The sequence below is a fragment of the Cetorhinus maximus genome, chromosome 22 (genome assembly GCF_964194155.1).
Source record: "Cetorhinus maximus chromosome 22, sCetMax3.hap1.1, whole genome shotgun sequence".
NCBI classification, from domain to species: Eukaryota; Metazoa; Chordata; class Chondrichthyes; order Lamniformes; family Cetorhinidae; genus Cetorhinus; species Cetorhinus maximus.
The window spans coordinates 35,862,497-35,890,010 of NC_135900.1; the positions used below are offsets into that span (position 1 = coordinate 35,862,497).

General features: G+C 42.2%; 1 protein-coding gene across 2 annotated transcripts in view; it reads left to right on the forward strand.

The window, feature by feature from the left end:
• LOC144696600 (dedicator of cytokinesis protein 4-like) overlaps positions 1-27,514 on the forward strand; it is a 391,455-nt gene that overhangs the window by 233,928 nt on the left and 130,013 nt on the right. For both annotated transcript variants that reach the window (XM_078568091.1, XM_078568092.1), the window contains exons 22-26: positions 208-378; positions 4,140-4,332; positions 12,790-12,917; positions 16,424-16,558; positions 26,816-26,914. In XM_078568091.1, coding sequence (XP_078424217.1) covers positions 208-378; positions 4,140-4,332; positions 12,790-12,917; positions 16,424-16,558; positions 26,816-26,914 — 726 coding nt within the window. The remainder of the gene's footprint in view (positions 1-207; positions 379-4,139; positions 4,333-12,789; positions 12,918-16,423; positions 16,559-26,815; positions 26,915-27,514) is intronic.

Here is a 27,514-nt window from a genome sequence, read left to right on the forward strand (position 1 = left end):
AAAAAGGTGTTAGCTCTGGACAATAAAGGAGCTCCATAAAGCAACAGGACATAATTTTAAAAATAATAAAATAACATAAGCCCATTATTGCTGTTGAGTAAACAGTTTTTTTTGTTGTTGGCGTTGATGGTTTTCAAATGCAATTGGTCGAGTAATTCCGTTCATTATAGAACCATACTTTTAACAGTTGTCTAATTCTAATTCTAGGCACAGGAATATATATTTAAATATATAATTCATTCCCGGAGCCTATACACTCTTGCAACTGGTGGACAGAATGAGGAAGAATTTCTAAGTAGCATTTATGAACTATTCCAGTCAGTGCGATACTTCCTCTCCATTGAAAGCCAGGGATCTTCCATCATTACACAGACTCAGGTGAATAACAACAATATCTACAATTTGTATTTATGTAGCACCTTTTAATGTAGTAAAATTCTCTAGGTGCTTTACAGAAACAAAAGTTGTCACCAACCCACATAAGGTGGCCAAAAGCTTGATCAAAAGAGATGGATTTTAAGGAGCCTCTTACAAGAGGAAAGAGCTAGTGTGGTGAAGAGGTTTTCAGAGGGAATTCTCGAATTTGGGGCCTCAGCAGCTGAAGGCACGCCTATTGATGGTGGAAAGCTTACAATTACGGATGCTTAAGAGGCCATAATTGGAGGAGCACAGGTGTCTTGGGGGGTTGTAGGTTAGCGGAGATTGCAGATAGGGAAGGGCAGGGTCATGAAGGGATTTAAAAATGAGTGAAAATTTTAAAATCAAGGCATTGCTTAATCAGCAAATGTAGGTTAGCGAGCACAGAGGTGATGGGTGAATGGATGATTGGTATGAGTTGGAGCACAAGCAGCAGAGTTTTGGATGACAAATTTACACAGGATAGAATGCAGGATGTTGGCTGGGGTTACATTGAGATAGTCAAGTCTAGAGGCAATAAAGGCATCAGTGCAGATTCAGAAGCAGAGATGGAGTTAGTGGTGCTGCAGAGGTGAAAATAGGCAGTCTGAGTCATGCACAGATATGTGTTGGAAACTCATCTCAAGTCAAATATGACACCAGTGTTGTGAACCATCTGAGACAGTTGCGACTGAGAGGGATGGGGTTGGTATTTTGGGAATAGAGTTTGTGGTGGGGATTGAAGATGATGACTTTGGTCTTCATAATATGTAGCTGGAAGAAATTTCTGCTCACCCTGCACTGGATGCTGGATAAGCAGTCTGAAAATTTAGAGGCAGTGGAGGGGCTGAGGGAGGTTGTGGTGAATTTGAGCTAGATGTCATCAGGGTACATGTGGGAACGGATGTATTTTAGGAGGATGTTGCTAAGGGGTCACATGCAGACGGAGCTAAGGATAGATCCTTGGGGGGGGCATCAAAGGTTACAGTGCAGGAGCAGGAAGCGAAACTATTGCAGGTGATTCTCTGGCCATGACTGGATAGAACCAAGTGAGTGCTGTCTCACTCAGGTGAGTTGTTTAAATCGGTAGAAGAATGTATTCTTGACTTGGAGGTAAGTAAATTAGGAATCTTTTCTATGCTGTTCCAAAAATGGAATGAAGTTAGAAAATGTCAATAGATTCATGGATCTTCCCTGACGCAGCTCATGGGATAGTTTGGGGCTTGGAGCATGGTTGGTCCAGAACTTGCTGAAAACCTGTGGCGTAATGCTGATTTTTACCACATAAGAATCAGGTGTTTTTTAAAGACTTTTTTTAAACCTCGTTTTTCTCCTCACTGAGATCTATAATGTAATTTTGATATCTTTGAATGCTTCTTTAGGTTTCAATTGAAATTTTCCAATTACATTTTCTGAAACACAATGCACCTAATTTTTGTGCCAAGGAGAGATTTTTAAAAAAAAGATGCTGTAAGCTCCATATTTTCCTCAGGCCCTGATTATTGACACTGATTTCCAATATTTTTATGATTAGTGTATGCAAACGCATTGGAATAAAGAGATTCCCAGGTAATTTTGGTGTAATTTACTGAGAGAAAGCGCTTTGTAAAATTCTACGCAAGTTGTTAGTTGTCCCAGATGAGTAACAATGTAAAAGTGATGCTCATGAACTCGTAGCCCATTTTATACCCCACTGAATTTTCTTTTGCATTGAAGTCAGTGGAGAAGAAAATCGAGCAAACTGAAAAACAGCTGCTGAATCACTAACACTTGTTTTGCATTATCATCAAAGACCAGTTTCACTTCCAATCCATTATTCTGTTGCTAAATTCCAGATGTGCGTCATTTTAAGTCTACAAGATATATTTGCTCTTCATTCTTGATATGAATGCTTGAATCACCATCAGGTAAAGTTGTAGGTTGCCTTTGTTTGTGAGAGGTTAAACAAGAAAATGCCAATGTTTCAACTTTGATGTTGTTCCTACATAGAAATTGATACAAAATAGCTTGCGGCATCTTGTACCTTGACCTTTTTTTTCTATAATCTATCCACCATTTGAAAAGATTGGTAAATTTTGAAACACATTTTGCATGAGCTTGAGAAATACCAAAGATATAGGGAGTAATTGGGCTGAATTTTCCCATGGACTTCGGGATCCTGAAGTCAGTACCAAATAGGGGACCCTGAACTCTCTCATACTGGCACACCTGACAGTGCAGTCTCCTTGGAGGCCGCCTTCTAATTGACAGTCTCCTCGTTCACCATCCTATCAAGGATGTCAGGCGAGTGGATCGGCATTTCTGAAGCTTTGGCACCCTCACGAAGAAAGGTGGGTGCCTCAATATAGGGGCCTCCCTTGGAGGCTTATATTTAAAGTTAAAATTATTAAGGGCGAAGCATTTAGGCCCTTCGAGGTGGAGGGGAAACTTCTCCAGGTATGCTGCTTGGGCCATAGGTGTGGTCTTTCCTGCCAATGCACCCCCCCCCCCCCCCCCCCCCCCCCCCCCCCCCCCCCCCCCCCGCCCCCACCCCCCCAACCGAACCCCCTTTGGAGCATGGAGCCTCTGGCTCCGATGGCCCTGTCAGCTAAATACTTTATAAAGATGGCTGCCACGTGGCGATGGGCCACTTTTCTGGCAGCAAAATGCTGGCATGCCCACAAAATGGGACCTAATTGGGCCCATAATCCGCTTTGTTGGCTGCCCGCCTTCATGGTGTGGCAGCCAATTCGGGTTGCAGCCTACCCATGGGGAAATTTCTGCAATGTGGGAATGTGCCCTGGGGACTTTCGAGTGCAGCTCCTCAATTTTCCTGCCATCCCCTCCATCCCGCCTCCAGGCCTGCCATCATTGGGCTGGGAAAATTCAACCCATTATGTTTTGGCAGCGCACAGCTCAGTTCTCTCAGCAAATTAATTCTCAATTTCGGAGGGAATGTTTAATACTACTAATCGGTTAACACCGCTGTAACAAATTACAAACGTTGTGTGATACAGGGATTATCTCGCCAAAACAAACAAAATGCGGCAGGTGCCGGAAATCTGAAGTAGAGACACAGATTTCTGGAAATGTTCAGCAGGCTAGGAGGAGGTTGGAAGCAAAGAATAAAAGGGGAAGGTTAGTGATAAGGTGGAAGGCAAGAAGAATTGAATGATAAAAGGAATGATGGTGCAAGATAAAAGGGGTGGTAATGGGGCAAGTAAAGAAACAAAAGAAAGTTTGGAGAAGCTGTAAATGACAACAGCATAAACATTATCAACACCTATGGTTCAGATATGGGGGCAGTCACCATGATCTAAAGTTGTTGAACTTGATATTGAGCCTGGAAGGCTGTAAAGCATCTAAACAAACTTCTGTTGCACTTCATTGAAGCAGTTTCGGAGGCAGAGGACTGGGAAGTGGGAGTGAGATGGAGAATTAAAATGGCAAGGGACCAGAAGCTCAGGGTCACCTTCGCAGGTTGAGTTGAAGTGTTGAACAAAGCAACCACCTAATCTGCACTTAGTCTCCCCAGTGTAGAGGAGACTGCTTGAGCAGTGAATGAGTATACTAAGTTGAACAAAGTACAAGTAAATTGTTGTTTTACCTAGAAGGAGTATTTGGGGCTCTGGATGATAAGGGAGGAGGTAGTGAACAGGCAAATGTTGCTTATTCTACTTTTCTCATCACTTCAGTTGAATGTTGGTTTTAGTTTTATTTAGTTTTAGTTAAATTGTTGACTAGATTTTCTTTGTCTTCACCAGGCTGTGTTCCTGAGCTCTTTTCCAGCTGTATACTCAGAGCTGCTGAAACTGATAGATGTGCGAGAAGTGGCAAACCTGGTAAGAGACACCTTGCGCAGCATGCCAGATGTCCTGCATGTGGAATATTCACTGGAAGCTGTCAAACTCCAGTGCATTGCTAAAACAGTGGAGAGCCAACTGTTTGCTAACCCTGGTAAGAGGAGATGGTTGTTGGTTATGCTTTATGTTAATTATGCTTTTCTGCAATATTCCCTGCACTGCCAAAATCTGTTAATAAATATAGACGATGCCAGAGTTGGTTACTGCAGGTGGCTAACAGATTCTTGCTGGATCTAAAGATCTATATTTAATGTTAAAGATTATGACCCTAGGAGAAATTTTATGGAACTATCACAGAACATATAGGATTCAAACAGATGGAACTACTTAGGTATTTTCTTTTCAAGAAGGAAACTTGTATGAAGTGAATGGGATGGAACTTAATTGCTTTTTGAAGAGCCTAAGTTACAACTTCAAAGCAGACTAAACCTTTTTTTTAGGATAATTGAACATTAAAAGTGATTTCCATCTGTTTTATATATCACTTTATATTTGTAAATGTAATAATTAAAAGTAAGAATACTATGCCACCATGTAATAAATGCATAATTACCAAATCCATAACTTTTCAGCTAATATTAAATGCACAAAAGTGCAAATATTGTGACTTTCCATAACTGTTTTATACTTGGGTTGACAATAATAGTATAGATCCACATGGCACACAGGTGTCAGCCGTATGATACACTTCATTACAGGGCAAACTAATGGATCAGAGAGGCAGCTAAAACAAAAGGATCAAAGAAAATCTGGTTCATGCAGATAGAGAGCCACTTCACCTCCCTCCTTAACGTCTACATGATAACCATTGGTGTTTGTGAGCTACTGTCAAGAACTTTGGCCATTTAAGGTTGCCCAAGAAAACTTTGGTAATGTCTTCTATATGTGTTCTGCATGTGCACGGTTGGTTGACTCCCATGCTTTCAGTCAAGCACTTGACAGGATTTGAATAGATTTTTAAGAGGGAACTGTGGTGGTCTCAAGAACTGACATTAAAGTACATTTGTTTACTCTGAAATACTATCAGATTTTGCTCGATTTAGCACTTGTATTAAATGCTGCTCTATAATTGACAAAGTAGTCAGCACTGAATGGTGGTTAAAAATCAAGTCAGTAAGGTTTACTGGCTCGAATTATGGAAGCAAACATGGTTTTGATTTCCTTCTTTTGGCAGTGACAAAGGATACATCTGTGCAGAGAAGCAGACAGACAAACAATCGGCATATGTTTCTTATAAAGAAGTTTTTCAATGTAATTTATAGCAATTTATCACAAACTTGAGAAAGAGTTAATAATTATGCAAGATATTTTGAATGTTAAGACACGATTGAACTAAAGGTTCCTCTTAGAGAAAAGAGAATTCTCAAGTACAGTAAGTGCATTATGAAGCTTTGCACAACGTTGGTAATATAAAGTACAATACAGCACAGAAGGAGGCTGTTCAGCCTGTGCCGACTTCTATCATAAACTGTGTAACAGATGATGAAAGGTCTCTTATGATTTGAGGTGATACAGCTACGTTTTTGAGAACATCACAATGCAAGGATGTTATTATCTGCTTGTTGGTTTCACTTTTATCGGTCAGAAACTCCAGGACTTGAGTACATAATCTAAGTTAACACTTCAGTGCAGTACTTAAGGAGTGCTGCATTGTCTGAGATGCCATCTTTCAACTGAAATGTTTAATTGAAGGTCCATCAACCTGGTCCAATGGATGTAACACATTTCATGGCACTATTCAAAAAACAGCCTGGGAGTTCCTGTGGTATTCTGACCAAATTTTCTTCCTCAACCAGCCTTACTTAAAAAAAAAATCACTTGTGTAGCGATTGACTGCTGTGCCTGTCCACAGAATAAAGTTTGCACTTGAAAAGTAATTTTAAAAAATATGTTCATGAGATGGTGCATCGATGGCAAGGTCAGCATTTCATGCCCATCCCTGATACCGCCTGAGAAGGTGATGGTGAGTTGTTGCAGCCTGTGTGTTGTTGGTGCCTATAGGGGAGGCAGTGCCATAGTGGTATTGTCACTGGACTAGTAATCCAGAGACCCAGGGTAGTGCTCTGGGGACCAGAGTTCAAATCCCACCATGGCAAATGGTGAAATTTGAATTCAATAAAAAATCTGGAATTAAAAATTCTAATGATGACCATGGAACCATTGTTGATGTACATTCTTAAGAGTTGTCTCCTAATTGGTTGAGCCTGAAAGAGGGATAGACCTCCAGGAGGAAAAATTGTTGGACAGATTTCAAACAAACAACCATAATGGTAAATTCACTAATGTGAAAAGGATACGGAACCTATAAATAATTAGGTAGTAAAAGGGTATGAAGATGATCAGTCAAAAAATCCGAAGTCGCCAAACAGCTGTCAATAAAACATGCAACAAGGAGGCGAAGGGGCTCCAATGAAAATATTCATTTCAAGAGAAACCCTTTTTGCCGCCATCTTGTGAATAATTTGAGGAATGTGGTCATCAAGATAAGACTTCTAACATAATGACCACTTACATTATAATTAAGAACAAAATTATTAAATTTACCATTATGGTTGTTTGTTTGAAATCTGTCCGACAATTTTTCTTCCTGGAGGTCTATCCCTCTTTCAGGCTCAACCAAATAGGAAACAACTCTTAAGGATGTACAAATGCCATCTCCATAAGCATTCTGCACTACTTTCCCCAAAATGCAGTTACAGCAGCTTCCCTTCTGATGGAAACATGGAAGGCAATTGAAAGGGGATCAGATCCTGGGTCCAATGAGGTGCCTACAAGAATACTTAAGATGTTATGATTCCATCTGATGTTACCACTGGACAAGCCAGATCCCAGGGTGGAACCCAGCCTAATAGATCCTAACTTGTATTTTTTGTTTAGAAATTTGGAGAGTAGCTACTGAATAAAGTCACAGGAGTCAGCTGTTGAACTTTTAACAAAAGAATAAAACAATTATTAAATGAGAAAAGATTAAATATATTACAATACTCTTTCACCCATAACTATACCTTTATAGATAACATTACAGATTCATAAGGGTAACACAAGTTACAAAAGCTATCTTATACTCTAATGTTCACAGTAAGTACACAGTCTATGTAAAGCAATAGGCGACCTGTGGCCAGACAAACCACACTCTGAAACTAAGTGACAGATGCTATGGATCCCTCCTCAATGGCTCCCCCCAGATGCTTGTCACAGTGAGCCAACCAGTCTCACTGAACTCTGTCTTTCACACAGGGATTTCTAATCTCCACTCTTCAAGAACTTGATTTGGAATCTTCTCCCTAATGACTCTTTCTCTCAGCCGCCTTTCACAAGGGCCAACCTCCAGGCTTTAGAACACTCCTTCCGATGTTCCCCTCGCCTGGATTGCCATGTGCATTCAAGCTTCCTTCCACACACTCTCTCTCTCAAATGCTCAGCCTTGCCAACGGAACACCACTGCTTCAAATGCTCATAGTAAAGGGTTACAGAGCTTCGACTGACCCCTTGGAGTTTCCGGCTTCTCGCATGCTTTAAATCTACATCCTCCAGCTTTCACCCTTTAAGCTTGGAGCCTTTCTCTGCTCCTCATTCTTACCTTCACTTAACAGGACCTTTCCAGATCCCTGTTCTTTGACTTAACTTAAAGGGCTTCTTGGGCCTTTCTAGTTTTCCTTTAGGACCTGATCCCTGCAGTTCCCTCTCCCAGTCGATTGCTGACAACTTGGTATCTCCCTTGAGATCCAGAACTCACTTGACATTCACTGTTACTTTAACCTTAGAGCAACTCATCTAAGATTCTTAGACTTACTCTCCTCAGCAGTCTGCTAGTATGTCAGCTAGAAAGAGACTTAAACTGCTCCCTTCATCTTAGAACAGAATGACCAACTGAACTCTAACTGCTTTCGGTTTCCTTGTGTTTGTGTTGGGCCTCTCTCTCTCTCTCTCTCTTTTTCTCTGGACCCCGGTTGCTTGGCAGCAGCACAGTTTTTTTGCTACCTTGTGTATGTTGTAACTTCCCTTCAAGAGTCGTAAGCCTCATTAAAATGCAGGCATCTTTTAAAGTGAAACTCAAGTTCTCTCTTTCTTAATACACAAATACAGAAATACAAATTAAACTTAAAACTAAAACTCATTTCTAACACCCACAAATACAAATATTACTTTAACTATATCTAGTTCCTAACAAAGATGTTGACTAAATTAATCAAATTCTGGTGAGGATCATTGGAAAATTATTAGAACCAAGAGTTCTACTATAGGGAAAGGAGAAGGCAATATGCCATGTACCTTCAAAAATCAGCAAAATAAGATAAGCTACCAAGCCTGACATCTGTTGTGGATGAAATAATAATGTCCAACAAGGGTGGTGCGAAACATCTAGAGAAGTCTGGCAACTCAGCATGACTATATGGACTGAAAATCATGCTTGGAAAACTAGTTTGAATTCTTCAAGAAGACTCAAGAGCTTGTGTATGAAGAGAACTCTGAGTATTGTTTATTTAGGCTTTAGCAATGTTTTTGATAGGAAGCTACCTATGGGAGATTGGTCCATAATGTAGAAAGAAAAAACACACAGAAACATGGATTAGCTGGCCAGTAAATGAAGTAGATTGGCAACCAGCTGCATCAAAGGAAATGGAATGCCTATGTAAGGAGCTGTGTCAGGAAGTGATCATGTGGGATCAGTGCTATCTCATTCTGCACAAAGATTTAGGAAGTGGGATTAGAAACCGAATGTTCAAAGATTGCTAATAGCATAGAAGTGGTGGGAGATTGGTTGGTGCAATGGATTTGCAAACAACACTTAAGGTGAACAGTTGCAGAGGGATTTAGCTAAATTGGGACATTGCGTTAAGAAATAGAAAACAACATTCAATTCCAACAAGACAGTAAAGAAGAATAAAGACAGTAACTATAAACTCACTAAATGGTATTGATCTTTGGAATATAGTGCAGGAGAATAACTGTTTTGTGGTATCTGTGGATATGCTTTTCAGTCATCCATGCAATGTGCAGCAATGGTACAAAAGGCAGATAGGATCTTGGGTTGTAAAGCATGGGGGAAGAACATAGGTCACACAGTATGATACTGATCCTGCTGAGGGCATCAGTTAATTCCCTTTTGGAGTCGCGTTTGCTTTTCTGGTTGCATATTACAAAGACAATTTCACTAAGAAAGGGGCAAAGGGCCATCTGGTCAACATCTGGCATCAGAGATCCAAGTTACAAGGAGGAATTACAGAAGACGGAGAGGTTCTTATTAGGTATTCGAGATCATTAAGGGTATCATGAATTTAAACATCAGTACCAAATTGCATTTATGTCATGCCTTTATCATAGCAAAACACCATCAAGGGGCTTCACTTAGATATGAGGAACATTTGATGCTTAGCCAGAAAGGAGGGATGAGAAATGACCAAAAGCTTGATCCAATACGGTCGAGGAGAGGTTTAAGCAGGAAATTCTAAGTTCTAAACAGTGAAACCTAAACATCTGAGAGCACAACCGCTGTCAGAGGGGAAAAGATGGGAGTTAGACTAGAGGCTGGACTCGGAGGGAGAGAGTATTCAGAGCAGAGGGTTGTTGGCTGAGGTAATGGAAGAGCTGTGAGAAACTGTTTTCAATAGCTCTCAGAATGACAAAGAGATGGCCCCATGATGAAGCTTAGAAGAATTTAGGTGAATGGTCACATCAGCAAATGAACTTTTATAGATCAGAGTGAATGTTTGGTGGTCACTGCCTTGGAGGGTGATAAAATTGCTGATGTTATAAACTTCTCCATTAGACAGCTATTTAGGAAGAAAATCAATTGAGGGAAATGAGCAGTGAACTGTGTGTTCTGTTTTAAACTCTGTGACCAACTAGGTATATTGAAATTATCTCTCCTGGTCTTCTACATTCCTATGAATCTAATGATGACCAAACCAATTTGAGTGGGAGGAAGTGAGATATAATGCACCAGGATTTTATGATTGACAAAACAACAGACAATGAACTGGCTTTTCAATTGCATCTGCAGTAACTTTCACAGGAAAAACAATGTTAGCTAATAGCTTGCAATGTGTTGTAACTGAAGTGCAAAAATGCTCTATTCAAAAATTAACCCAATGCCACTTTCTAATTTCCACTCTAGCCTCAACCCAGTGAGCACTTTTGCCCATAGTCCCAGGAATGCACCAGAGTTTACCATTTCCAATTGTCATATCACAGGAGGCTGACAGTATTCAGTCCATCCTTGTTCCAAATCAGGTCTGGCTACATTTTACCTTCCACATCAGCTAAATTCTTCACTACCTGATCCAATGTTACATTTCCTGCTCTCCATCCTGTGTCCCAAACCATTTGTGAGCAACGCAACAGATTTACCAGGCATTTAAAAGTATTTTACTTGGGGGTTGCATGTGACTTAGCATGAAAATTTTGACATTATGTTGACTTGAATTTATTAGGCTTCATGTTGACATTTTAGTGACATTTGAAATGAAACAAAATTCTTTCTGTAGGATTATTTCATTATCACATAACAACCTAAAAGCATTGAGTGACTATGATGAAAAATGAAATTCAATAGGGTTAGAAATGCGTGTGCCGTTGACAAAAGTGATCAAGCATTAAAGCTCAATATTTTCATTTGAGCAAGTACTCGTTGAAATATATATCATCTGATGGATTTGAGTGGGGATTGTGGAGGGAACAGGTAGTGCTTCTTAAACACAGAATATGTTGATTCCCAGGGAACAGAACCACATGTCACTATCTGCATGATCCATTTGGCTTTCTTCAATATTGCCAATGAGAAAACCTGTGTGGGCGGTGCAGGTAGTAGCGTTGTCTAACCTGGGGGAATTGACACAAGTCTGTGTAGTGACATTTCAAGTGCTGACGTATGAACACATCCTTCCACCAGTGTGTTCTGTGATCTGCAGAAGTCATAGGATGTGCTTGAAATGTCCTGGTGACAAACACTCCATCAACTCACTCAAGCAAGCAAAGCTATGGTTTCACTTTACGTCTCCTTACAGCTCTTTTAAAATCAGTTTGTTTTTGCTGTCAAGATATCAACTTTACTGTGTGACCATTGGTGGCAGAATATGGAGTAAAAATGTTCTACTTCCCAATGCCCAATGAGTGGAGTTGTTTCAGCTACAGTGGCTGCAACAGTGATAATTGTTGGAAAAGACTCAGAGTATTTTAGTCAGCTGAAATTTCAGCCTATATAAATACTAAACTAAATTGAAAACTGTGCAGAGCCTGAACTGGGAAAATTTAGGCTAATGTACTGACAGCGAAACATTTCATGTTATTTTGAGAAATAATTCACCTAGTTACCCTTTCTCTATACATTTCTCGACTATGTGAATTCTAGGTTTAGTTTTCTGGTAGTGCTATGGTGATGTCTGTGATTGGAGATAATGAGACAAATTGAGAAAGATGATGGTGTGCATACAATGAATAATATATTAAATAATTATTATTTGTGAGGTAGCAGAAGGGAGACATTGATTTCCTGGAGGTCTAGTGGGGGAAGTATTTGATCCTTTGGGAGGCCAGTGCCAATAACACGAGTACCACCTTCCACCGTCTCAAGCCATTCCAATGAGCTTCACAGCCAATGAAGTACTTTTGAAATGTCGTAACCATTGTTAATAAGATATGTGGCTGCCAATTTTTGTACACAGCAAGCTCGTGCAAACATCAACGACACGGTGGCCAAGTTTTTGGTGCTGTTGATTGGGAGGTAAGTATTGACCTGGATGCAGGTGAACACCACCGCTCCCCCCACCACCCCCAGCCCCCAGCTCTTGCTCAAAATAGTGTCATGGAATCTTTTACATGCACTTGGATGACAGATGGGGCCTTAGTTTAATTTCTAATCTGAAATACGACATCTCTGACATACTGGAGTATGAGATTTGTCAGACAAGTTGTAGGAGTTGAAGGGAAATAGATGAAATCCTTGGAATTCTCATGCCAGGCATGGAGCAGTTTTCCCCTAGGTCTAGTGGGCTGTGGTCCCTCACTAAGTCATGTAAATGTTGACATTGAATCCAGTGCCCTTTAATTATACAAATCTAGGCTGTGCTCTTGAAATATGCAAATCTAGGCTCTGGAAAACTAAGGCTGGGATTTTCCAGTGCCCCCCCATGGCAGGAATCGTTGCAGGTGGGATGAAAAATTTGATGGACCAACCCAGGGTCCATTGACTTTGGGTGGGAATTTGCAGTCCTGCTGTGGGCGGGACTGGAAAATCATGGCCTAACTGCATAATTGGGACTGTAATATAGGGAACAGATCAAATGCCTCCCTATGTGAGAAATATAGCAATTCCACAAATGAGGAATCTTTTTTTAACAACCTGGGAAGAAATCTTTTCAGTAAACTAGGCCAAAGAAGGAAAAAAACTTGTACTTTGCTGCGATGAATCCAAATTTTGCACCACAGCAGCAAATGTTTGGATGAAATAAATTGGTGTTTCAAGGGATGTAGTTGAAATATTCAATCACAACACTGTATCATGACCATTATTGTGATTGACACCATTCTGCATTGTCCACCTGTATTCCAGATTCCCGCTGCATTCTCCTACCTGTGGTTCTGCACCATCTCCACATGCATTTGCAAGAACAGAAGGATCTAATAGTGTGCGCACGCATCCTTAGCACAATGTTTTGTCTGATCAAGAAGGACAGCACTGTGAGTATTTCAGAGAGACTGGGTCAGCTTACAGGTTTACTTTTTGAAAGAAAAGACACTCAGACTTTGAAATGACATTTCTTAGTTTTATTTAACAATTGTTATGTTATGATCCAATTGTTTTCTGTCTTTACCAACCTCTGTGGTACTTGGGGCCCTTTTCCTCCTGGCAGGTGTTGATGGACTTAATCTGTTGCAATTTCCTCTAACTAAACATTGGGAAAACCGAAGCCGCCAACATTGGCCCTGACCACAAACTCTGTACCTTTACCTAAAATTGATTTTGTGACTTTGCCCAACCACTGTCTCTGCTGAACCAATCCTATGGCTTCAAAGGAAGCCATTTGGCCCATTGTGCCCATGCCAGCTCTCTGTTGAGTAATCCAGTCAGCCCCAGTCCTGCCCTATCTCTATAGCCCTGCAAAAGTTTATTTCCCTCAGGTACCTATCCAGTTTCCTTGAATGAGACCTTTTATTTGCCTGATAGTTACTTTGCCCTGTCCCAGAATCTCTTGCACATGTAACTTTGAAGAATGGGTTCACTTCATCTGAGCCTGTTGGCACAACACTTTCTGTGTTGACTCTAAGTTGGCTTGCTTCCTCTCCCAATGACCATCATACCTCAGTACATATTGGGCCATACCCTTATCTACTTTGATTTGCCATGTACCTTAATGCACATGATACTCCCCTAATGCTTTAAATGCACTTTTGGACAATCTTTTTTCATCTTGCATACTGTTGCAATAATTTTAGATAAATGAACAAATATCCTTACCAAGAATCTGTCTAGAATTCACAATCAATTGACTTTTGAAGCAATTCCATTAGCTTCTGTCTAAGCTTGGTTCAGTGGACATGGATTATCATCCCTCTGGGGCGATTAGTTAAATTTTAATCAATGATTTCTTGATCCCCTCAGTTGATTTAATCAGTTACCAACCACTGAATTTGCACCAAATTCTCCAAGGCAATTAACTGCAATTGCAATTAATTAATTAACCAGTCATTCACTTGCCCAAGTGAGTTCTTCTGTATTTTCTCCCTCTCACATTTACCTTCATTTCTGTTATGACCTCTAGCTCACTGCCCAGCCCTGACACCTATATTGTCTTAAATTATGAATCCCACAATAATGTGAAAACCTCCCATTCGATCTATGTAAATAACCTGTTGTTACTTTTGATTTGCAGTCAATAAATTCTTTGATTGCCCTTTGACATCTAGATTGGTGCAATAAATTAAAAAAATAAATGAAGGTCTTCTTAATTAACTTCTGCCTGTAACAAATTGACCCATAAATTGACTTTATAAATAATTCTTTCCATTGTGACTCTTCTATCCTTTGTCCCCCTTTCACTTGCTGCTAACTTTGCATCATTTCCTTCATTCACCATCATCTGCAAATCTATCCCCATGGCGATTGCTCCCTTTCACATGTCATTTCATTGCCTATCCACGAGTTATCTCTGTATGTCCCTCCTCATCCACTGGCAAAGAAACACACAACATAAACCATGTTAAGTCATATTTATAAGATTCAGGGTAGCTCCTAACACCCCTAAGTGTGTCAGTAGTGAAGTTGTAATACCTTGTGATTGAAATGATATTGAAATTTAGTTTTGGGGTTTATTGTCTTCAGCTTATTGTTGTTTCCATCCGAGTGCCGTATACTGTGTAATTATGAATTTATCAGATGAATAATTCAATAAATTTACTGTCCTACATAATTATCTGTATCAAGGCTGTTGAACCTGACAAAAAAAAATGTATGGAGTTTTTGGGCAAGGTTTAAGCGAATACTGGGCCCTAAAAATCTGTGGCTGCTCTGATAAGAACTGTTAGAATTAATTGAATGGCTCCAAATAAACCAGGACTTCAGCACACCAGGTCATCTAGAGAAGTTTCTGGGATGGCCTTTTGAGAATAAAGTCTCCACCCACCCCTTGGAAGGCTAGTTTAGCTTTGGGCTGAAGGTGGGCTGAAATTTCAGTATTTGAGGCATCTTTCAACTTGGCATTTGAAACGAACCTTCCGGCATGCTGGCAGATATGGAGCACAGTTGCAATTCCAAGTTGGAGTCAAGGCCCTGACCTCCAAAAATTTGGCCATGATTTTTTTCCGAGGGAGAGGGAACTGCATGATCACCAATATCTATCTCTCAGTTGTGGCCACAGGGCCATGTGGAGGTCCCCAGATATACCCCCCTGGTGTAGCAAAGATACTTAAATTGCGAACCCCCTCCACACCCCACCTACTTCGGTAGGGCCAATGATCAAAATCCTGGACGGATACCCTTGGACTGATGTTCCAGATACCCTTCCTGTGGATTTTTGGGGCCATAATAAATAAAAGGAAAGAAAACACTGTTAATTTTGACCTGGCAGTCTAATTGCATTAAATGAGAAGGCTAAATAAATCATCAGCATCCTTGAGCAGTTGAACTTTATTTATGATAAAAGCAAAAAACTGCGGATGCTGGAAATCCAAAACAAAAAAAAAATACCTGGAAAAACTCAGCAGGTCTGGCAGCATCTGTGGAGAGGAGCACAGTTAATGTTTCGAGTCCGCCTGACTAGTCTGAGTTTTTCCAGGTGTTTTTGTTTTTGTTTTGAACTTTATTTATGATTGGTAATGCAGTTTTTGTGAGGAGATATCCCAATTAAGCTTTGAGCTTCTTCACTGGCCAGAATAGGGCTTTAGCTGGGACAGTAAAAGCTATTTCTGAAATTGAAAGTTCTAGTTCACAACAACAGCTTTATACTAACCCATTTCTACTGCAAATAAACTGATTCTTTCAATCTTATTTACTGTTACTGTAGTCAGTTATGTACCTCTGTATATATTTATCATTGGCGAACAAAACCACTTTAAATTGGTTTTGTACATTCTCTACGTTGATTTCTAGTCCATTATTGTATAAGCGTCTGAGAAATACAAGGGTGTGGAAATACCACTTGTGACTTGAGATAGTGTTTTTTTTACTATCCACAATAAATATTACATTGGAGAGAATACTGGATGATGACAGCAATAACTACTGATTGCTGATCATGTTATTGCCAGTTATGCACACTCCCTTGCCTACATTTGCGGTAATCATTGGAATATAATGAAGTAGAACAGGGCCTTTCATTCACTGTACTATTTCCCCCTTGCAAAAATGATTTGTGTGCGGTAGTGCTTTGCAAAAATAAGTAAAACGTTTATTAAGAGGAAAAACATTGAATTAAGTATATCTCATAAAACAATATTGTTAAGAATGCACAATGCAATCGGGACTTTGAAGCCAGGACCACTGAGCCTCTTAATCATTCAGCAAGCATTCAGTTTTATAGATTGTTACAGATCCAAGGCCAGCTTGCATCAGTAAACTTTTTGGAATGTGAACTTAGCAAAACATTTATTTTAACAAGACTCACTCCTTCCAAATGGCCTATTTCTGTGCTGTGAATGCTATGTAAATGTATTCGAAATCTGTTGCAATTTATTTTATTGTCATTCAGGAAGCAACCGTTTCAGAGGAGGTGGACATGCTTGTAGACAGTTTGTTAGGTATGCTGCTGAGAACCATATTAGAAATCAGCAACAGGCCTCAGCCCTCTGGTCCGACAATTCGTTTGCAGTTTCAAGACGTGACTGTAAGTATGCTGTCATAAGTAAATTTCTCTGCGAGTGCACTTAATTTGCATCTTTTAAAAATTCTTCTCTTGGTATTTATAATAATGAAAATACATAAATTCTGTCTATTTGTTCAATTGCCTAGTTTACACACTTGTCCCAAGGGAAATATTGTACTCGCTATAATTTTGCATGTGACCTATCAAGTCATATGTTTACAAGGACATGCTTCTATCATTTGCAGGTGCAATATTAAATTTAAAACATTTACTGTAACATCTTGCTTTCCACATAGCTAATGTTTCAGTAAGATGTTTATACTGCTACTGCATGTAAAGTAATCTTTTTTTTCCAAATTACAAAGTTGCCACTTTTTAACCTGCATCGCAGGTTTGGGGAAAAAGCAGGCTACAAATTTGTATTTACCTTGTGTATTTATATGTCCATCTGCACTTCTCTCTTTCCCACTTGATCTTTTTATTTATCCCTCCTGCTTTAGTATCTTCCTTTACCCTCTCTCTGACCAGCCAGATTTATATGTTCAAAAGAATACCAGACAAATTGAAGTGAAAGAGGTTTCTGCAATACAATAAAAGTTTGGAATCCTAGCAACTATTTTGTCTTGCTGACTAAAAACTACTACTTTTAGACTGGCTATGGGCCTCAACTATTTATAATCTATATCAATGATTTGGATGTAGGAACTGAATGTATGTTAGCTAGGTTTGCTGATGACATCAAGATAGGGCAGAAAGTAAGTTGTCAAGAGGAGATGGAGAGTCTGCAAAGGAATATAGACAGATTGAGTGAGTGGGCAAAAATTTTGCAGATGGAGTATAATGTGTGAAAATGTGAACTTGCCCATTTTGGCAGGAACAGTAGAACATCAATATACCATTTAAATGGAGAGAAATTGCAGAACTTGGTAGTACATGGGGATCCAAGCATTCTGGTATGTGAATCGCAAAATGTTGGTATGCAGATACAAGTGATGAGGAAGGCAAATGAAATGTCATTCATTGCAAGGGGAATAGAATTTAAAAATAGAGGTGGTTTACTGCAGTTGTAGAGGGCCTTGGAGAGACCACACCTGGAATGCTGTGTACAATTTTGGTCTCCTTATTTGAAAAAAGATATAATTGCACGAGAAGCAGTTCAGAGATGGTTCACTTGACTTATTTCTGGGATAAGGGGCTTATCTAATAAAGAAAGGTTGAACAAGTTGGGCTTATACCCATTGAATTTTAGATCAATGAGAGATGATCTTATTGAAACATAAGACTCTGAGGGGATTTGATAGGGTAGATACTGGCAGGATGTTTCCACTTTTGGAGCAATGAGAGCCAGGGGCGCACAGTTTAAAAATAAGAGGTCTACCATTCAAGACGGAGATGAGGAGAAATTGTTTTCTCTTAAAGGGTCTTTTAGCATGTGGAATTCTCTTCCTGCGAATGCAGTGGAGGCTGAGCCATTGAAATTATTCGAGGCAGGGTTAGACAGATTTTTGACAGACAAGGACATCAAAGGCGGCAAATGGCAAAGTGGAGTTGACCACAACCAGATCAGCTATCATCTTTTGAATGGTGGAGCAGACTTGAAGGGCTGAATAGCCTACTCCTAAGCCCAGTATTTCTAGGCTAGGGACGCAGGGACATAGAACTAGGAATAGCCCATTCAGCCCTCTAAGCCTTTTCCACCATATATTTAGATGATGGTTCTCCTGTACTTTATTTACCCACCTTTGCTCTATATATCTTGATAATCCACTTCCCGCCTGAGGCCCAAGCAGAGTGACCTGCTGGGTATCCTCCCTACCCTGGAACTCCTCCCACCAGCCCCCAAACCAGGTGGAAAGTAGCCTTTAAGTGGCCAATAATAGCTAAAATTGCAGACAGGTCGAGGGAAGGCCACTTGGAATCTTATTGCGCCCCCTTGGGCCTGCAAATCCGCTGGTGGGAGACCATAAAATTCTGCCCACGGACTTCAGGACTATTGGCATCAGGATTTAGGCCATGTAACCCAACAACATGACTAAAATCCTATCACATAATTAATTGATTTCTGTAACAGGGCTGCTGTGATTTCATTAGTTTTATCATCGACTATATAATTCGGATACATTTTGAGCCAGTTATAATGAGATACAGGTGTGCAGGCTTGCTCATGCATATCCACTGGACCTAAAAGTTTACAGAAGTTCTGCAGTGATCAGCTTTGGATAGAATATTTTACACTAAGAAAATAGCAATTCTATGTTTTCTGTTTTGCTGGTGATCCAGTTTGAAGCACCCTGAACTAGAAGGTTATGAGTTCTAGCCTCACTGCAACACTTAAGCACGTAATCTAGGCTGGCATGACAGTGCAGTAGTGAGGGTGTGCTGTTTTGTTAGCTGTGCTATCCTTCAAATGCGTGAGATATCAAATTGATGACTAACTGTCTGTTCAGATGGAATGTTAAAAATCTTATGGTGTTATTCAAATCAGAATACTGAGTACTTGCAGTGTTTTAGAAAGCGTTTTTACTTCAAACAACGCCACTAAAACAGGACAAAGATTGTCTCATTGCTGTTTGTGAGATTCTGCTCTGCCCAGATGTTTCACAAGTCTCACAGAAGACATTTGACTTCAAAATATAATTCATCGTACGTTTGTTTTTATTCATTCACGGGATGTGGGCTTCGCTGGCTGGGCCAGCATTTATTGCCAATCCCTAGTGCCCTTGAGAAGATGGTGGTGAGCTGCCTCCTTGAACCATTACAGTCCATGTGGCATAGGTACACTCACAGTGCTGTTAGAAAGGGAGTTCCAGCAACCGTGAAGGAACAGTGATATATTTCTAATTCAGGCTGGTGAGTGACTTGGAGGGAAATTTCCAGGTGGTGGTGTTCCCATCTATCTTTTGCCCTTGTCCTTCTAGATGGTTGTGGGTTTGGAAGGTGCTGTCAAAGGAGCCTTGGGGAATTCCTGCATCATGTAGATGGCACACACTGCTGCAACTGTGTGTCGGTGGTGGAGGGAGTGAGTGTTTCTGGCTGTGGTGCCAATCAAGCGGGCTGCTTTATCCTGGATGGTGTCAAACTTGTTGAAAGTTGTGGGCGCTGCACTTATCCAGGCAAGTGGAGAGTAATCCATCACACTGCTGACTTGTGCCTTGTAGATGATGGACAGGCTTTGGGGAGTCAGGAAGTGAGTTACTCGTCACACAATTCCTAGCCTCTGATCTGATCTTGTATCCACAGTATTTACATGGCTATTCCAGTTCAGTTCCTGGTCAATGGTGACCCCCAGGATGTTGATAGTGGGAGATTCAGTGATAGAAATGCCATTGAATATCAAGGAGCGATGGTTAGATTCCCTCTTGTTGGAGATGGTCATTGCCTGACTCTTGTGTGGCACGGATGTTACTGGCCACTTGTCAGCCCAAGCCTGGATATTGTCCAGGTCTTGCTGCATTTGAGCAGGGACTGTTCAGTACCTGTGGAATTGCTGAACATTGTACAACTATCAGCAAACATACCTACTTCTGACCTTATGATGGAAGGAAGGTCATTGATGAAGCAGCTGAAGATAGTTGGGCCTAGGACACAACCCTGAGGAACTCCTGCAGTGATGCCCTGGAGCTGAGATGACTAACCTGCAAAAACCATGACCATCTTCCTTTTTGCTAGGTATGACTCCAACCAGCAGAGAGTTTTCCCCCTGATTTCCATTGACCCCAGTTTTTCTAGGGCTCCTTGATGCCACACCTGGTCAAATGTTGCCTTGATGTCAAGGGCAATCACACTCACCTCACCTCAGGAGTTCAGCTCTTTTATCCATGTTTGAAGCAAGGCTTTAATGAGGTCAGGAGCTGAGTGGCCCTGGCAGAACCCAAACTAGGCGTCAGTGAGCAGGTTATTGCTAAGCAAGTGCTGCCTGATAGCACTGTTGATGACCACTTCCATTACTTTACTGATTATCGAGAGTAGACTGATGGGGCGGCAATTGGCAGGTTGGATTTGTCCTGCTTTTGGTGTTTGGGACATACCTGGGCAATTTTCCACAGCTAGGTAGATGTCAGTGTTGTAGCTGTACTGGAACAGCTTGGCTAGGAACGCAGCAGGTTCTGGAGCACAAGTCTTCAGTATTATTGCTGGAATGTTGTCAGGGCCCATAGCCTTTGCAGTATCCAGTGCCTTCAGCCGTTTCTTGATATCACGTGGAGTGAATTGAATTGGCTGAAGACTGCCATCTGTGATGCTGGGGACCTCTGGAGGAGGCTGAGATGGGTCATCCACTCAACACTTCTGACTGAAGATTGGGTCAAATGCTTCAGCCTTATCTTTTGCATTGATGTGCTGGGCTCCTCCATCATTGAAGATGGGGATATTTGTGGAGCTTCCTCCTCCAGTGAGTAGTTTAACTGTCCACCATCATTAACGACTGCATGTGGCAGGACTGCAGAGCTTAGATCTGATCCATTGGTTGTGGGTTAGCTCTCTATCTTTTGCTGTTTTTGCTGTTGGGCACGCAAGTTTTTGAGTATGCCTGGTGCTGCTCCTGGCATGCCCTCCTGCACTCTTCATTGAACCAGGGTTGATCCCCCATCTTGATGGTAATGGTAGAGTGGGGGATATGCCAAGCCATGAGGTTACAGATTGTGTTTGAGTACAATTCTGCTGCTGATGGCCCACAGTGTCTCATGGATACCCAGTCTTGAGTTGCTCTTTCTGTTCAAAATCTATCTCATTTATCATGGTGGTAGTGCCACACAACATGATAGAGGGTATCGCCAATGTGAAGGTGCGACTTCGTCTCCACAACGACTGTGCAATGTGTCACTCCTATCGATACTGTCATGGACAGATGCATTTGCGGCAGCCAGGTTGGTGAGGATGAGGTCAAGTATGTTTTTCCCTCTTGTTGGGGTTCCCTTGCCACCTGCTGGAGATCCAGCCTGACAGATGCTGAGTCAAATGTTTTTATTCTGATCACACGTTTTCACAAGATGGCTTTGAGTTGCATTTCCATTTGGGACCATTAACGATGTATCATATGATGAGCAAGGGAAAAATGGGTATCGATTTCTCATTGATTTTAGACTTTGTGTGGACCTCAAAGCCACCATAATTTAGCAAAGTATTATATGCAACGTCTAATAGTATATTCTCGGTGTGAATTATGGGCATCTTTTATTCTTAACCACGACATTCAAAGAGTTACATAATTGTTCAAGTTAAAGTTTCCGTTCTTCCATGTGTTTGGAAACTGTTGTCGGAACAGCACACTGCCAAGTATAGGAACATCTGTTCTGTGAATCTGATTTAATGGGCACCTAAATCATTAAATACAAATGCTGCACTCATGGTTCTCTGATTAAACACCCTGCAGGTCTCATCAGCATTTGCAGTGCTGTATATGTCAGATCCGGTACCTTTGTTATGTAGATACAGACGTGAGGAGGCTGTTATGGTAATTATAGATCACCTAACTGACATCCTTCATTGTCTGGTGATAGTTAGGGAGAGGGCCAAGTTTCAGTTCAGCATGAGATGAGCCACTGACTTAGACATTTCATTAGTGAGTTTTCATATCTGTATCAGTAATAGCCTGCTATCACTCAGCATGGAGGCTCACACACAGATTTTGGATGTAGGCCAGGTATTTAAAGCGACTGAGGCCTGTGGAAAACCATAATTCAGCAATAATTGTGTTGCTTCAGGGTATGGCTGAATAAAGAAAATTTATATTTGTAGCTTCAGACAAAAACCTGTTAAGTTTACTTTGTGATGCCTGCGCCATTGTAAAGTAAGATCTCTAAAATTTGACTTGTATTTACACTTCAACTCAAAATATTATCAATAGCTTTTGTAAAAACGAGCAAAAAGTGGAGCACGCAGCTCCCCTTAATCATAATTCTTTATGTTCATTCTTTTATACATTGCCAATTTTAATCACAACTCTCTGTTCTTAGCTGTAGTAGTGTAGTGGTATTGTCACTGGACTGGTAATCCAGAGAACCAGGGTATTGCTTTGGGGACCTGGGTTCGAATCCCACCATGGCAGGTGGTGAATTGAATTAAATAAAAATCTGGAATTAAAAGTCTAATGATGACCATGAAATGATTGTGGGGATGGGGGTGGGGGAGGGAGTTTAAGATCTAAAGTTGTTGAATTCAATATTCAGCCCGGAAGGCTGTAAAGTACCTAGTCGGAAGATGAGGTGCTGTTCCTCCAGTTTGCGTTGGGTTTCACTGGAACAATGCAGTAAGCCAAGGACAGACATGTGGGCAAGAGAGCAGGGTGGAGTGTTAAAATGGCAAGCGACAGGGAGGTTTGGGTCTTTCTTGCGGACAGACCGAAGGTGTTCTGCAAAGCGGTCGCCCAGTTTGCGTTTGGTCTCTCCAATGTAGAGGAGACCGGATTGGGAGCAACGAATGCAGTAGACTAAGTTAGGGGAAATGCAAGTGAAATGCTGCTTCACTTGAAAGGAGTGTTTGGGCCCTTGGACGGTGAGGAGGGAGGAAGTGAAGGGGCAGGTGTTGCATCTTCTGCGTGGGCATGGGGAGGTGCCATAGGTGGGGGTTGAGGAGTAGGGGGTGATGGAGGAGTGGACCAGGGTGTCCCGGAGGGAACGATCCCTACGGAATGCCGCCAGGGGGGGTGAAGGGAAGATGTGTTTGGTGGTGGCATCATGATGGAGTTGGCGGAAATGGCGGAGGATGATCCTTTGAATGCGGAGGCTGGTGGGGTGATAAGTGAGGACAAGGGGGACCCTATCATGTTTCTGGGAGGGAGGAGAAGGTGTGAGGGCGGATGCGCGGGAGATGGGCCGGACACAGTTGAGGGCCCTGTCAACGACCGTGGGTGGAAAACCTTGGTTAAGGAAGAAGGAGGACATGTCAGAGGAACTGTTTTTGAAGGTAGCATCATCAGAACAGATGCGACGGAGGCGAAGGAACTGAGAGAATGGGATGGAGTCCTTACAGGAAGCGGGGTGTAAAGAGCTGTAGTCGAGGTAGCTGTGGGAGTCGGTAGGCTTGTAATGGATATTGGTGGACAGTCTATCATCAGAAATTGAGACAGAGGGGTCAAGGAAGGGAAGGGAAGTGTCAGAGATGGACCATGTGAAAATGATGGAGGGGTGGAGATTGGAAGCAAAATTAATAAATTTTTCCAGGTCCCGACGAGAGCATGAAGCCGCACCGAAGTAATCATCGATGTACCGGAGAAAGAGTTGTGGGAGGGGGCCGGAGTAGGACTGGAACAAGGAATGTTCCACGTACCCCATAAAGAGACAGGCATAGCTGGGGCCCATGCAGGTACCCATAGCCACACTTTTATTTGGAGGAAGTGAGAGGAGTTAAAGGAGAAATTGTTCAGTGTGAGAACAAGTTCAGCCAGACGGAGGAGACTAGTGGTGGATGGGGATTGTTGGGGCCTCTGTTCAAGGAAGAAGCTAAGGGCCCTCAGACCATCCTGGTGGGGGATGGAGGTGTGGAGGGATTGGACGTCCATGGTGAAGAGGAAGCGGTTGGGGCCAGGGAACTGGAAATTGTTGATGTGACGTAAGATGACAGAGGAATCACGGATGTAGGTGGGAAGGGACTGGACAAGGGGAGAGAGAAGGGAGTCAAGATAATGAGAAATGAGTTCCGTGGGGCAGGAACAGGCTGACACGATCGGTCTGCCGGGACAGTTCTGTTTGTGGATTTTGGGTAGGAGGTAGAAGCGGGCCGTCCGAGGTTGGGCGACTATCAGGTTGGAAGCTGTGGGAGGAAGATCTCCAGAGGAGATGAGGTCAGTGACAGTCCTGGAAACAATGGCTTGATGTTCAGTGGTGGGGTCATGGTCCAGGGAGAGGTAGGAGGAAGTGTCTGCGAGTTGACGCTCAGCCTCCGCGAGGTAGAGGTCAGTGCGCCAGACAACAACAGCACCACCCTTGTCAGAGGGTTTGATGACAATGTTGGGGTTGGACCTGAGAGAACGGAGTGCAGTAAATTCAGAGAGAGACAGATTAGAATGGGTAAGAGGAGCAGAGAAATTGAGACGACTAATGTCACACCGACAGTTCTCAATGAAAAGATCAAGAGAAGGTAAGAATCCAGAGGGAGGGGACCAGGTGGAGGGAGAATATTGGAGGTGGGTAAAAGGATCCGTTGAACGGGGAGAGGACGCCTGCCCAAAGAAGTGAGCACGGAGACGAAGACGGCGGAAGAAGAGTTCAGCATCGTGCCGAGCCCGAAATTCATTGAGATGAGGGCGTAAGGGTATGAAACTAAGTCCTTTGCTGAGCACTGAACGTTCAGCATCAGAGAGGGGAAGGTCAGGGGGTATAGTGAATACGTGGCTGGGGCTGGGATTAGAAGATGGGGTGGGGACGGAGGGACAAGCAGGGGTGGAGGGTCCCAGATGGGTGTTGGTGTCGATGAGTTGTTGGAGCTTTTGTTTTTATCTCTGGCCAATTACCACCCCATCAACCTACTCTCAATCATCAATAAAGTGAAGGAGTCATCAACAGTGTTATCAAGTGGCACTTGTTTAGCAATAACCGGTTCACTGATGTCCAGTTTGGGTTCCGCCAGGGCCACTCAGTTCCTGACCTCAGTACAGCCTTGGGTCAAACATGGACAAAAGAGCTGGACTCCTGAGGTGAGGTGAGAGTGACTGCCCTTGACATCAAGGCAGAATTTGACTGAGTGTGCATCAAGGAGCCCTAGCAAAACTGGAGTCAATGGGAATCAGGGGGAAAATTCTCTGTTGGTTGGAGTCATACCGAGCACAAAGGAAGATGGTTGTGGTTGTTGGAGGTCAGTCATCTCAGCTCCAGGACATCACTGCAGGTGTTCCTCCGGGTTGTGTCCTAGGTCCAACTATCTTCAGCTGCTTCATCAATGACCTTCCTTCCATCATAAGGTCAGAATTGGGGATGTTTGCTGATAGTTGCACAATGTTCAGCACCATCCGCGACTCCTCAGATACTGAAGCAGCCTATGTCCAAATGCAGCAAGACCTGGACAACATCCAGGCTTGGGCTGACAAGTGGCAAGTAACATTCGTGCCACACAAGTGCCAGGCAGTGACCATCTCCACAAGAGAGAATCCAGCTGTCACCCCTTGATGTTCAATGGCATTACCATCACTGAATTCCCCCACTATCAACATCCTGGGGGTTACCATTGACCCGAAACTGAACTGGACTATCCATATAAATACTGTGGCTACAAGATCAGGTCAGAGGAGTCGTGCGATGAGTAACTCACCTCCTGACTTCCCAAAGCCTGCCCACCATCTGCAAGGCACAAGCCAGGAGTGTGATGGAATAGTCCCCACTTGCCTGGATGAGTGTTGCTCCCACAACACTGAAGAAGCTGGACACCATCCAGGACAAAGCAGTCCACTTGATTGGCACCACATCCATAAACACTCACTCCCTCCACCATTGACGTACAGTAGCAGCAGTGTATATCATCTACAAAATGCACTGCAGAAACTCACCAAGGCTCCTTCGGCAGCACCTTCCAAACCCACGACTGCTACCATCTAGAAGGCCAAGGCCAGCAGATACATTGTGACATCACCACCTGGAAGTTCCCCTCCAAGCCACACACACTATACTGACTTGAAAATATATCATCGTTCCTTCACTGTCGCTGGGTCAACATCCTAGAACTCCCCCACACCATGTGGACTGCAGCAACTCAGGAAGGCAGCCCACCACCACCACCTCACGGGCAATTAGGGATGGGTAATAAATGCTAGCCTAGCCAGCAGCACTCACATCCCATAAATGAATAATTAAAAAAATGCTAGGAGCTGACAGGCACATGCAGCCAGCCCTCTGGAACTTCAGCTAATTGGCAATTCTAAACATTCAAACCTGGACAGTACCAGCAAGTTATTCCATGAAAAGGAAACATTGGCTGTGCTATGGGGAAAGAGCAGAAGAGTGGAATTAATGGATAGCTCTTTCAAAGAGTCAGCACAGGAATGATGGACCAAATGGCCACCTTTTGTGCTATAAGTTACTACGAAATCTTTTTTTTGATGGTTTAAATTTGCCTTTGTAAAAGGAATATACATTTCTTTGAGTCCTATATTTTCTATTTAACCCTTCTGAACCTGCGTCACCATAGTGCTGCATATATTGTGCAGCTGAACTCTGTTGTGATGCAAATCCATTTATGATTTATTTTAAGTATGGAATACATTTCTGCCAAATTTCTCACAGTTAAAAAGACTTAGATGCTGTAAATCCCTGTGAAAATGGCAGCTTATTTTGGTTTGGTTTCTTACAGGGTGAGTTTGTGGCATGTCTGCTTGCTCTGCTAAGGCAAATGACAGATAAACATTATCAACAACTTCTGGAGAGCTTCACCAACAAAGATGATCTCAGGGTGAGTCATTTGCACTTAAGCGCATAAATCCATTGATCTCCCAATTAGCAGAGCTCTTAAAGGCATATGAATGTTTGAAAGGGCCTGTTTTTGCCTCACTAGTTTGCAATAACTGCCTTCAGAAACTATCCAGAATCAAAAACTTATAATTCTTTTGAATTTTCCCCTGATGTAAGATACTTTGAATAAAAATCAACAATCAAACATCAGAAGGGGAACAGTGTAGAGAGAGGGAGAGAGAAAGAGAGAGAGAGATCGCAGAGTATAAGGGGGGAAGGTGCAACGATGGAGAGACTGAGGGGAACAGACAGAGCAACAGCACAGGATGATGGAGAGAGAGCTTGTGCAGTGAGAGGGAGCAACAGCTCTGAGAACTAAGGGGAGAGAGCAAAGGTGACAGAGACAGTAAAGAATGAGGGAGAGAGAAGGAGATGGGGGAAAGAGAGAAGATGCCAATACTGTTCATTGTTAGGCACCTACAACTCGCTTGATTCCTAACCTAGTGACACTATGCACAGAATAGCTCATTGCTGTTGGACACTTGTTTTAGTTTTTAAGAAAAGACCATGTTGCAATTTTAGATCATTCATACCCATTGTC